At 39.6% G+C, this 12397-nt stretch overlaps 1 protein-coding gene and 2 long non-coding RNA genes across 7 annotated transcripts in view; 2 read left to right on the top strand and 1 right to left on the bottom strand.

The window, feature by feature from the left end:
• The window catches only part of LOC145435248 (uncharacterized), an 85874-nt gene that overhangs the window by 63688 nt on the left and 9789 nt on the right, over window positions 1-12397 (top strand). The window lies entirely within an intron of this gene.
• LOC145435174 (uncharacterized) overlaps window positions 1-12397 on the top strand; it is a 32467-nt gene that overhangs the window by 13645 nt on the left and 6425 nt on the right. For 3 of the 4 annotated variants that reach the window (XM_080312476.1, XM_080312480.1, XM_080312479.1), the window contains 9 exons: window positions 535-680; window positions 1235-1334; window positions 2008-2169; window positions 2741-2965; window positions 3737-3833; window positions 6603-6772; window positions 9136-9552; window positions 10792-10980; window positions 11726-11926. In XM_080312476.1, the coding sequence (XP_080168602.1) occupies window positions 535-680; window positions 1235-1334; window positions 2008-2169; window positions 2741-2965; window positions 3737-3833; window positions 6603-6772; window positions 9136-9552; window positions 10792-10980; window positions 11726-11926 (1707 nt within the window). The remainder of the gene's footprint in view (window positions 1-534; window positions 681-1234; window positions 1335-2007; window positions 2170-2740; window positions 2966-3736; window positions 3834-6602; window positions 6773-9135; window positions 9553-10791; window positions 10981-11725; window positions 11927-12397) is intronic. The other variant, XM_080312477.1, reaches the window with a different exon arrangement.
• LOC145435251 (uncharacterized) lies at window positions 5339-6241 on the bottom strand. Of its 2 annotated transcripts, none has more exons than XR_013913756.1 (4): window positions 6000-6241; window positions 5796-5931; window positions 5675-5727; window positions 5339-5480 (listed from the first exon to the last, which is right to left on the bottom strand). It is a non-coding gene; the product is annotated as an uncharacterized LOC145435251 (long non-coding RNA). The 2 variants fall into 2 exon arrangements; XR_013913757.1 differs by having other exon boundaries at window positions 5675-5810; window positions 5879-5931.

The following is a 12397-nucleotide window of genomic DNA, read 5'->3' as shown; positions in this document are numbered from 1 at the left end:
ATTGTTACCCCTTGGCTAAGATGAAAGAACGCTTAATGTATCAGATTGAGTCTAACTATATTCTCGGTTACGAGACAAAGTGTCATGCGACCTAGCTTAGGCACAAAACGATTGGCGCATGTTGGTCGAAGCTTTCGAAATTGATATGTCCAGGCGCTGAATAGTTCAGTCCTGGCAAACTGATCCCAGCGATATACTGCAGGCCCGCAATATAGTCAAGTGACAATATTATTGAGCTATGAACGTCAAAAAATTTTCGCGCTTCGCGCGGCTAGTGGCCCGCGCAATATTTCGTCGATCGAATGTGGCCCTTTGGCTGAAAAGGTTGGCCAGCCCTGTACTAAACAGTGAACACTATGACTTGGACTCGGACTCGCGTCTGCACGCTATGACACGGACTTGACTCAGTTGTGAATTGAAAATGACTCGACTTGACTCGAGTGAAACTATAAAAGTCTAAAGAACTTGTGACCTTGTTGCTTGGTTACAACCCTGACCAGTTCTATGTAGTGACAAAATCCTATTGAGTTTCAGGCTTCAAGGCATGGAAGCTCGTCATCGGAAGAATCTGAGACGGATACGCAGCCAAAACCGCAGAAATTATCGGCGGCACGAACGAAATTCGACGAAATCGCAAAGGACAGAATGGAAGAGGAGAGACTGCGGATAAAAGAGAGAAGGTCATTAGAATTGCTAAGATTTTGGATCTATTTTCGTGCTGATGTACAGCACATTATTCAAATCAATAGTATGCAACTGGAGACAGCAATCTTCAGGCCAGACATTGACAACTAGATTATCTCATTTGTGGAATGTTTCTTTGCTGTAATAGCTACACAGCTTTCCAAATTAGATTAGAATTAGAATGACAGCTATGGTCCTCAGTTTTTCCAAGTTCGATTAGAATCACTGATTTACTAAAAACTTGAAAGTTGAATTAGACAGAAACACAACAAAAATTAATTTCATTTCATATCAATTTTAGGTCATTCTCATAAGAATGAGAATGGCAAATGTCTGTACACCAAACACGGCTTGTTTTCCACTATAAAGCAATATCAGGAAAAGCAGAAATTAGACTAATATTAAAATTATAGCATAGATACATTTCACAAATTAGATTAGAATTAGATTACCGGCAATTCCTTCAAATTAGTCCAATTAGACAGCCGGAATAATTAAGTTGTCCAAGTCTGCTGTAGTACCTACTCAAAATGTGATCCCATTTTTGCAGGCAAAAACTGCTCGAGGAAGAAATCAAGATATTTGAAGAATCCAAGAAAAGCCTCAAGGAGCATGGTCGCAGCAGTTCGGGCAGTAGTGATGAGCAAAAGGTATTTTTGAGTACCAGGCCGCACAAGTGCTGAAAGCAATCAGCGATGCTACTCGAGTAGAAGTAGAAGTAATACCGTTTATCTCACTCAAATTCCAATTTTTAAGACCCGCCAAAGCTGCTCCAAGCAGTAGTAGATAGATAATGATATGTCTCAAAAGTTTTCAAGTGAGTAGTTTCAAGTTAGGGATTTGGTCATTGGTATGAACACTGTAAGCATCTAGTTTTTAATTATTCACTGGAAATCTTGTAGTGTCGACTAAAAGAGAGGCCATCACTCTCAATCGACTCCCGAAGACCCACTCTAATGGCCCTATTAGGTACCTATGTCATGTCGTTACTGCCGATTATCAGTACTGTGCATTATCTTAGCTGTAAACGCTGTGAAAGAGGACAAATTGCCAAAGAGGACATTTTCAATTTCCTGAAAGAGGACGTATGGTAACCCTAAGTCAATGAGAGTTAGCTACCGTCAAAATTGCAAGATGACTCTTCACGAATAACTCAAAATGGCTGAAATCACTGAAAACAGGGGCAATTTTCATAAATATATTCAGTCACGGTGACGCAGGTGCTATTTCATGTCGTTTTCGTGCCAGTTTCACCCATCTAAGTGGTCCAAACTTGCCCCGAAACCACTTTCGATTGTGTCCTAACCGGAAACCACCGTCCAGGAGAGCAAGCGCAACAAGCCCCGTCGATTAGACTCGTCGTTCACTAAATCCGACATAGCCGCGCGGCAGAAATTGTACGAGAAACGGGAAAAAATCCAAAGTGAAAGAGCTATGCTTTTGGAGGAAGAACGGAAAATGCTCGGCAACGCACAGCAATTTACGGTAACTATTATATGCCAAAGCATTTCAATACAACCTCAAGCTTGTATATCGACCTCCGAGTCAATCTCACTTTATAGTTTTGACTAGAGCCAAGTCGAGTCATTTTCAATTCACCAACGAGTCAAGTCCAAGTCCAAGTCAGCGAGCCGAGGGTCGAGTCCGAGTCATGGTATTATGACTCGAGTCCGATTCATTTTGTTGACTACTTAGTTTCCAGTTAAAGTCTAGTTAAACCCGCATTTTATAACTATGTTTGGTGATATCGAATGGTTCGCATTTATAATATACTAATTTTCCTCACTTTCAGCAGTTTCTGATCGCATTTTCAAGTACCAGTACCAATAGACGAAATCCCAATAATGTGGTTACTTTACTATTCTTCGGAATTACAATGAAATGTCGGTCTTGTCCTTCTGAGTCTAGAGTCATTTGACGTGTTTCGAGTCACGCGCAACGACTCGAGTCAATGTCGAGTCTATACACAGATTGACTCGAGTCGAGTGATTTCCGTATAATGAGAAAATCGTGACTCGAGTCATTACAACCCTGATATCGATGTATTTATTCACAGAGCAACACGGAATCCGACACATCAAGTGCTTCTGTGTTCGATGCTAGCGAACGAGAAGTAGAGAATGAGAGAGATCAAGAGAAAAGAACAAAAAAATTGACGAAACGCCGGAAGAAAGCCAAATCGCAAACCGAAGAACAATTTCCTAGCAAACTGGATTCTTCGAAATTGAAGTTCGACGTCTTGGAGAGGCAACGGATAGAGAAAGAGAGACGAAAAATTCAGGTGCGTTATCCATGGTTGTAACCAAGTCACAAGGCTTCGAGTCACAAGTCAATTCTACTTCCATAGTTTTGATTCGAGTCAAGTCGAGTCAATTTCGAGTCAGAGTCGCAGTGTTCTGAACCGAGTTCGAGTCATTTTCAATTCACCGCCGAGTCAATTCCAGTCTTGGTTCAAAGGTTCGAGTTCGAGTCACAGTGTTAAGACTCGAGTTTGAGTCCAATACTACTTTTATAGTTTGACTCGAGTCAAGTCGAGTCATTTTCAATTCACCGCCGAGTCAATTCCAGTCATTGTTCGAAGGTCCCAGTCACAGTGTTAAGATTCTAGTTTGAGTCCAATACTACTTTTATGGTTTTGACTCGAGTCAAGTCGAGTCGTTTTCAATTCGCGGCCGAGTCGGGGTTCAAAGGTCCGAGTCACACTGTTAAGACTTGAGTTTGAGTCCAATACTACTTTTATAGTTTGACTCGAGTCAAGTCGATTTACCTCCGAGTCGGGGTTCAAAGGTTAGAGTCCGAGTCAAGTTGAGTCGCTAAAAAATCGCGAGTCGAGTCAAGTTATTTTCCATATTTAAGAAAATGACTCGAGTCAAGTTGAGTTGCTATAAAATCGCGATTTGAGTCGGACTCAAGTACAGGTTGAGCTGTTGCACACAGTGACTCGAAACGAGTCACCAAAAAATCACTACACGAGTGGGGCCATGAACCGTGTCATTACAACTGTGGGTGGTGCGGTGCCGACATTTTTTATCCAGAATATTTTTCGCGACAGGAACAAAGACGGACTTTGTTGGAGGAGGAAAAACGAATTTTCGAGGAGGCCCGCAAACAGCGGCTGCAAAATCTGAAAGAAAAAGACGACAATGTAGTAAGTGGGAAAATTGCGTTCTCTCCTATCTCTCTCTCTCTCTCTATCCCCGCTTCTGTCTATGTCTTGGTCTAATCTGACTCAATTTCCAAATTTCACTCTATCATGCCCTTTCAACTATTCAATTTCTCGCCGTGTGCTTTCTGAGTTTTATCTCTAAATCTCTAGCACTGCACTTTCTCTCTCTATCCGTGATTTTACAATAGTACTATAATTTGTGCTTGTCATTGTTTCTCAGAATTTTTGTCGCAGAAAGCACGCTGATACATTTACATTAATTTTAGGAGCTACAAGCGCATCTCTCCTATTTTCTTTCTCGGTTACCCTCTATCTCTCTCTCTCTCTCTCTATTTCTGTTTTATTGCCTATCTGAACTATTTACAAAATTCCATCTTCTTTGTGTGACTTTCTCTCTCTCTATCTCTTTGTCTATTTCTGTCCTCTCTATCTGAGCTTTTCTCTCTATTTCTGTCCTCTTCCCTGCCCTCCTAAATTATCTCTCTCTATTTCTGTCCTTTTATCTCTCTGCGCCATTCACGAAATTGCATTTTCTTTTGCCTCTCTCTCTCTCTCTCCATTTGCCAATTCCTGACCTTCTGTCTATCTGAGGTTGTTGAATACTCCCATTATCTTTCTGTATTTCTGACCGTCTGTATATCTGAGCTATTTACTCTATATTTCCGTCCTCTCTATCCTGTTCTCCTAAATTCTCTCTATCTCTCTCCCCTTCTATCTCTCTCCTTCTATTTCTGTCTCATCAATATATCTAAGCTGTTCTCTCTCATTCTCACTCTCTGTGTCTCGTTATTTCCCGTTCTCTCTCATATATTTTTGTCTATCGCTTTCCTCTCTATCAATCTCTCTCTGATTTTCCGTTCTTTCTCTCTCTCTCACTCTCTCTCAATCCTTTTTAGAGCTATTTTTTCTCGCTCCCCATGACCCCATATATATATATTTCCATTGCTATCCTCTCTATCAATCCTTTTCGGAGCTATTTTCCTCTCTCCCTATTTTTCCATCGCTATCCTCTCTATCGATATTTTTCCCGAGCAAATTTCTCTCTCTCCCCGTTTCTCTATTGGCCCCTGTTCTGTGTCTCTGAGCTATTTACGAACCTCCATTTTATATCTTTCTCTCTCTCTCTTTTTACTTATATCTGTCTTGACTCGACACTCTTGAGCAGTTCTTTGTCTTTGCTGTCCTTCTCTCTCTCCTCTCTCTCTCTCTCTGTCTCTTTTCGCCCAATTCTCTCTCTCTATATATATATATATATGCATATATATTCTGTTCTGTTATGTATTGCTGTCCTCTCTATGAATTGTTTCCTGGACAATTTTCTCTCTTAAACGCAATTGGCCTCTGTTCTGTCATCTGAGCTTGGCTATTTCCAATCTCCTATTTTCTCTTGTTCTCTCGCTCTATTTGCCCGTTTCTGTCTGGTACTTGGCTATTTTCAATCTCCTATTCTGTCTCCCTCTCCCTCTTTTTTTCTCCTTATGTCCATCGGACCTGTCTACAACCTTTCTTTCTTTCTCTCTCTCTCCCTCTATTTCTCTCCTTATGTCCATCTGACCTGTCTACAACCTTCCTTTCTTTCTCTCTCTCTCCCTCTATTTCTGTCCTTATGTCCATCTAACCTGTATATACCCTTTCTTTTTCTCTCTCCCTCTATTTCTATCCTTATATCCATCTGACCTGTCTACATCTACAACCTTGCTTTCTTTCTCTCTCTCCCTCTATTTCTCTCCTTATGTACATCTGACCTGTCTATAGCTTTCCTTTCTTTCTCTCTCTCCCTCTATTTCTCTCCTTATGTCAATCGGACCTGTCTACATCTACAACCTTCCTTTCTTTCTCTCTCTCTCCCTCTATTTCTATCCTTATATCCATCTGACCTGTCTACATCTACAACCTTGCTTTCTTTCTCTCTCTCCCTCTATTTCTCTCATTATGTACATCTGACCTGTCTATAGCTTTCCTTTCTTTCTCTCTCTCCCTCCCTCTATTTCTCTCCTTATGTCCATCGGACCTGTCTACATCTACAACCTTCCTTTCTTTCTCTCTCTCTCCCTCTATTTCTATCCTTATATCCATCTGACCTGTCTACATCTACAACCTTGCTTTCTTTCTCTCTCTCCCTCTATTTCTCTCATTATGTACATCTGACCTGTCTATAGCTTTCCTTTCTTTCTTTCTCTCTCTCTCCCTCTATTTCTCTCCTTATGTCCATCGGACCTGTCTACGACCTTCCTTTCTTTCTTTCTCTCTCCCTCTATTTCTATCCTTATGTCCATCTGACCTGTCTATAACCTTCCTTTCTATCTCTCTCTCTCCCTCTATTTCTATCCTTATGTCCATCTGACCTGTCTATAACCTTCCTTTCTTTCTCTCCCTCGAGTTCTCTCCTTATGTCCATCTGGCCTGTCGACAACCTTCCTTTCCCTCTCTCTCTCTCCCTCTATTTCTGGCCATCTATCAGACCTATTTACAAAATTCCATTTTATCCCTTTCTCTCTATATACCTGCCTTAAACAGTTCTCTTTCTCTTTGCTGCCCTTCTCTCTCTCTCTCTCTCCCTCTTGTCTATTGCTCTCCTCTCTATCAATATTTTTCTGTGCTATTTTCTCTCTCTTTCTGTCTCCTTGTTTCCCGTTCTCTCTCTCTCTCTCGATATATATACATATATATCGTTCTGCCTATCTCAGCTGAGCTATTTTCGATTTCATTCATTCTGTCTTCCGCAATTTCTTCCCACTCTTCTCTCTCTGGGCTCAGGCTAAACCAGGCGAGTGCCCGAGCAAGCTGGAGTACTCCAAGACCCGTTTCGACATCATGGCTCAGCACAAGATGGAAGAGGAGAGGCAGAGAATCAGGGAGGAGAGATCCCGGCTTCTGAGGGAAGAAAAGAGGATCTTCGAAGAGGAAAAAAGGAGAATGAAGGTATTTCACACTGGATTCCAATGTTTCGAGGACTTGTTTTTTGAAGATAACTTTCCTTAATCATAGTACATTAGGGTACTTTCAAATTTTACTGGCTGTTTGTCAGGGTTGTAACCAAGTCAGAACGTTCCGAGTCACAAGTCCATCTCGCTTTTATAGTTTTGAATCGTGTCAAGTCGAGTCATTTTCAATTCACCGCCGAGTCCAAGTCACCTAGTTGAGCGTCGAGTCCGAGTCATAGTGTTTTGACTCGAGTCTGAGTCCAAGTCATTATGTTAACTGTTCAGTTTTCAGTTCAACCCACTTTTTCAACTCAGCTCGAGTGATATAGAATTGCTCACCACAATCATAATATTTTTCTATTTTTCAAAGTTACAATGAAATGTCTGTCTAGTCTCGTGTCATATGACTTGGTCCGAGTCATGCACAATGACTCGAGTCAAGTCGAGTCACCAAAAAATCGTGACTGGAGTCATTACAACCTTGCTTTTTGATGACATGGTTAGGTGGCTAAAAAATGCTGCACACCAAATTTGACTCAATTCCGACCCGTAGAAGCGAAGCTATTAGAGTTAGAACATTAAGATTTTATTCAAAAACGTGGAATTTTCTTTTTAAATTTCACTTGCTACACCATAAGATTGTAGAATTGTGTCAAAAAACGATCCATGAGAAATTCGGCCCAAATCCAGCCCGCAGAAGCAAAGATATTGCATTGCAGAATTTCGAATTTTCGCAATTTCTTCAAATAATAAGACTGGTCAACACATATTTTTAGGCAGACAAAGTAAGAGTGGTTTTGGGGGTTCTGAGGGGTACTGATTCCGAATATGACCTTAATTTTTTTCAAATTGGCTCTTGTTGTGGAGATAACCCATGGGGCTATTTTGACCAAAATCCCCCATTTTCGGGGTAGTGACTAGATATAAAATCAGCTCAGTCATACTATAAAGTTTAGAAAATCAATCTACTTGTTATTTTTACACGCAGAAGACTCTTTTAAATCAAAATACAGCAACAGCACTATATTCAGGGGTAATAGATTTATCATAGCTACAGATTTTCACGGATATCATGTACATAAATAAACTCCAGTCATGTACATTAGTAGGCTATTTACCTTGACACTCAAATAACGTGGCATTAATTCAATCAGTTTTACGTCCACCACCTATTGTAAATTTGAAATAATCAGTTGGAATATCATATTATTGATATATTTTAAATCAAAATTGTTTTTTTTGTACGATTTTCGTCTGTAAGCTATTTAGTGCAGTTTCTCGAAAGGTTCCGGCAATGGTCTGACATATCATTTTCAATTGTTCATCTCATCTGCCCTGATATCTCTCTTTTGTTGTTCTGATGTCTTGGTTGAGCCTCTCCCCTGGATGATGATCAGGAAATTTATCAAGATTTCTAAACAGGTAGTGAACTTTTATGCTCATGTTTGTGATCAAGTGTTCGATATGCAGTTAGGAATTTTCGGACCAACTCTTTGTGGTTCTTTATGGTCATCTAAAAAGCTTAGGATAAATTACAGGCAGTGAACTCCTTCCTAATGTGAAATTGTAATCTTTCATCGGTATTCGAATATACCAGATACCAGATTTAATCTTCTCGTTCGATAGGGTTACTATAGGTATACCCACTTTGTTGACTCGGCGGAAAATTATCCATTTACCAGTCAAAAAAGGAGACGCATATGAATATTGTAGTTAAGCCTTCCAAGTACAAATTTTATAGTTTTATGCTCCTCTATAATCTAGGTAGAATGACCAATTGATACAAGAGAATATGTATTTCCGTTATGCAAAAGTACAATTTTCATGCTTGACAAACTGCTTTTTTGGCAAACAAATATTTCGCATCATGTCATGTTAATATTGATAGAATGACTGAGAATGACATGAGGGTTCTTCATATTCAATTAGTTATTCATGCGCAGTAGAAAAGTAGAAAAAAACTACGATTTTCTTCCTACCATGTGAAATATTTAAGGGTAAATACAGTAATTTTGGGCTTTTTTAGGGGTGTAAATATCTCGTGACAAAGAGCCAATCTGACAAAACTAAGGTGATGTTCGTAATCAGCAACCTCAAAAACCCCAAAACGGCTCTCAGATCTTCTGCCTGATTTTTTTTTTCATTTTCTTGACCAGTGTAATTTTAGAACCACCCAACGTAAATACTATTGTTTCAAATCCAAAATTTATCGTTCGAGCTAGCAAAATCTACTGAGATTGAGTACTGTTACTTCAACAGAAGTAGAAATAATCTATAAATCAACATCACTTGAGCATACAGTCAAAAATATTCGCGCGATAATACTTTTTCATCAGTCCAATTTATTTTTCTGTTTTCAAGCTAGAAAACACAGATGCACCCGAGTCCGAAGACGAGTCGGCGAATATTCGAAAGCCGAAAAAGCCGAGTCGCCTCGACAAATCCTTCACCGAATTCGACGTGTTGGAAAAACGAAAAAAAGAACAAGAGAGAGAGAGAATTAAGAAGGAGAGCCAGTTAAAGTTGGAGGAAGAAAAAAGGCAATTTCGAGAAGCGAAACAAACTGAAAAGTGTACTTCCTCGGAGGAAAGCGATTCGCCCGATAATTCGAATTCTCCGAAAATTATTCCCGGCAAATTATCAAAGCACAGAACTGATTTCGAGGAGATGGAAAAACGCAGGATCGAAAACGACAGAAAAAACGCGTACGACCTCAAACTGAAACAGCTCAACGAAGAGAAAAGGCTGTTCGCGGAGGCTCGCAAATTTCAGGACCAGGTGAAATTTAGCACAACACAGATTGAGCACTCGGATACTTTTTGCAGGGTTGTAATGACTCGAGTCATGACTCGACTCGCAATTTTTTGTTGACTCGACTTGACTCGGGTCAATTTGTGTATTGACTCGCCTTGTAATCGAGGTATCTTGCATGTCTCGACCAAGTCATATCACTCGACACATTCTATATGACTAAGGTGATTTTTTTACCTATAAAACAAACGATTTTGACCTAAAAGATCACAATTTTGACTTTTTTTGACATTAGAAAACCTAATTTTTACCAAATTTGGACCTGACGTATGTAAATTAGATGTTTTCCCACAAAATCTTAGAATCGTACTACTTATCTTCATTTCTGGTCGGAACTGTCTGGTATTACGAAGTAGTTTGGCCTGAAATAAAACTTTTTTGATTTAAAAACTGACAAATTTTCGTGTGAGAAAACTCTATTTTCACGAGATTTTGGACCTATGAAGAATTCCAGTAGTTACATTACACATTATGGGAGAAATAATTAAAAATTTCTGTAGTAGCCTACAACGAAATAAACTTTCCCACATTCTCGGGTAGAAAGGGTCTGTCGTTACTGAGTAGCTTGCCAAGAATGGAGAGAACGTTCAATAGCAGCAGTTGTTGGCTGGCAACACTGAAGTTGTGTGTACACTGCTGGTGACAAACCGTGTTGCTACATTCTGACAATGGTGTCTACATCACAATTTTTCATCATGCGCTTCTTGATAAAAGAACCATGCAATGCCCACGCAGTCTTGCTTCAGTTGGGATATTGCGGTACGTTGAGCATAACACCATGTCAACCTATTCGTTGTATTTGAATGTTTGCGATTCAAGATGAGCAGACAATGGGCCGTCTACAACGGTAGGCCTATGAAGTAGGCTACAAGCTGTAAAATGTCAAATGATAAGTTCACCGACAGTGTAAAATCTATGATACAAACAAAACGCAGGTTGCAAATAAGTTTTAACTTTGTTAACAATTTGACATTTTTTTACCTAACGCTACAACTTTGACCTAATTTTGACTTATTTTTACATGTATCAATTGATTTCCTGCATAATTCGACCAAAACTGTCTGAATTATGCCGAATCCGCTGTAATTCGTTATAGACCGCGTCTGATATTATTTGACTAATAAATGTTTTTCGGACTTGATATTTTAAAAATATTTTTGCGAGAAACGTGCTGTGAATCACAACCGACAAGTGTTTCCTTTTTAGAGTTCTGAATCTGACGGGGAATCGGCCGCCGATAACAACTGCCCCGACAAATTGCCGCCTGCGTTGACGAATTTCGAGCAAATGGAGAAAAGGAGACTGGAAAAGGAGAGGATCGAGTCGCAGGAGAGAAAAATCAAAAAGATCGAAGAGGAGTTGACGAGATTCAAATACGAGAGAGAATTGATGAATGTAAGCGATTGGGTTCAAATCATATGATTACACAAAAAGGATACTTTCACCTTTTGTTAATTGGGTTATATTTAAAATTAGAGCTATGCAGTTTTTCGCTCTAACCAGACAACTAAAATTGCCTGTAACCGGGGTTGTAATGACTCCACTCGAGTCACGATGACTCGACTTACCTCCAGTCATTTTCCGAAAATACGGAAATGACTCGACTCGAGTCAATTCGTGTATTGACGCGACTTGGACTCAAGTCGTTACGCATGACTCGAACCAAGTCATATGACTCGAGACTCAGACGGCCAAGACCGTCATTTCATTGTAATTTCGAAGAATAGTGAAGTAACCACACTATTGGGATTTTGTCTATTGGTACTGGTACTTGAAAATGCGACCAGAAACTGATAAAAGTGAGGAAAATTAGTATGTTATAAATGTTTAGCCAAAGAGATTTATAGAAATTGGGTTTAACAAAACTTTAACTCGAAACTAAGCCATCAACACAATGACTCAAACTCGAGTCATAATACCATGACCCAGACTCGACCCTCTGGTCGCTGACTTGGACTCGGTGGTGAATTGAAAATGTCTCGACTTGACTCGAGTCAAAACTATAAAAGTGAGATTGACTTCTGATTCGGAGCCTTGTGGCTTGGTTACAACCCTGTCTGTAATGATGTAATTTGAAATTGCAAAAATAATTTGAGAAAAAATCAGATATTTTCAGAATGGAAATTGAAAATTTTTGTAGGACAGCGACAAAGAGGAGCGTTCCGAGGTGCCGACCCCGCAAGTGGCTCAACCGCGGCCCAAAAAACTTTCGACCACATTCATAAAATTTGACGAGATCGCCAGACTGAACCAGGAGAGAGAGAACGAGAGACGCAAGGAAGAAAAAGCGAGAGAACTGGAAGAAGAGAGAAAGAGGTTTCAGTCGTCCAAAGAAAGTTATGTGAGTCGCGAGATTCCGTGAATTCGGAGCAAATTTCGGGGTCGGCTGCCTTTTATGAGATGATTGTTATCATATGTTACTCACACAGCTTTTGCCACCCAAACACTCTTTTAGGCAAAACCGTCCGATTTTTATAATTTGGATTTTGAAAAGTAAAAATCGTTTTAGCAAGTTTTCATCGCCTTTTATGCATAAAATCGACATAAAAACATTCATTTTCTATTTCCACTTGAAGTAGTTTGGACATATTCCCTGATCATATTCAGTTTATATTATAATATAATTAGGGGCGATTTTGTTTTGACTTGAAAAACGAAAGATTTTGACCTAAAAAATCATAATCTTGACATTTTGTGACCTTAAAAAAGTTATGTTTTGACCAAATTTTGGCCTTGGGTATGTAAATTAAGTGTCTTCCCACATAATGTTAAAATTGTTCTACTGATAGTTTGTACTGTCTGCACTTACGAA

Source organism: Botryllus schlosseri, chromosome 3 (assembly GCF_051294905.1).
Source record: "Botryllus schlosseri isolate E-star chromosome 3, Bs_hap1, whole genome shotgun sequence".
In the NCBI taxonomy this organism is placed as follows: domain Eukaryota; kingdom Metazoa; phylum Chordata; class Ascidiacea; order Stolidobranchia; family Styelidae; genus Botryllus; species Botryllus schlosseri.
This window is presented reverse-complemented; position numbering and strand designations above follow the sequence as displayed.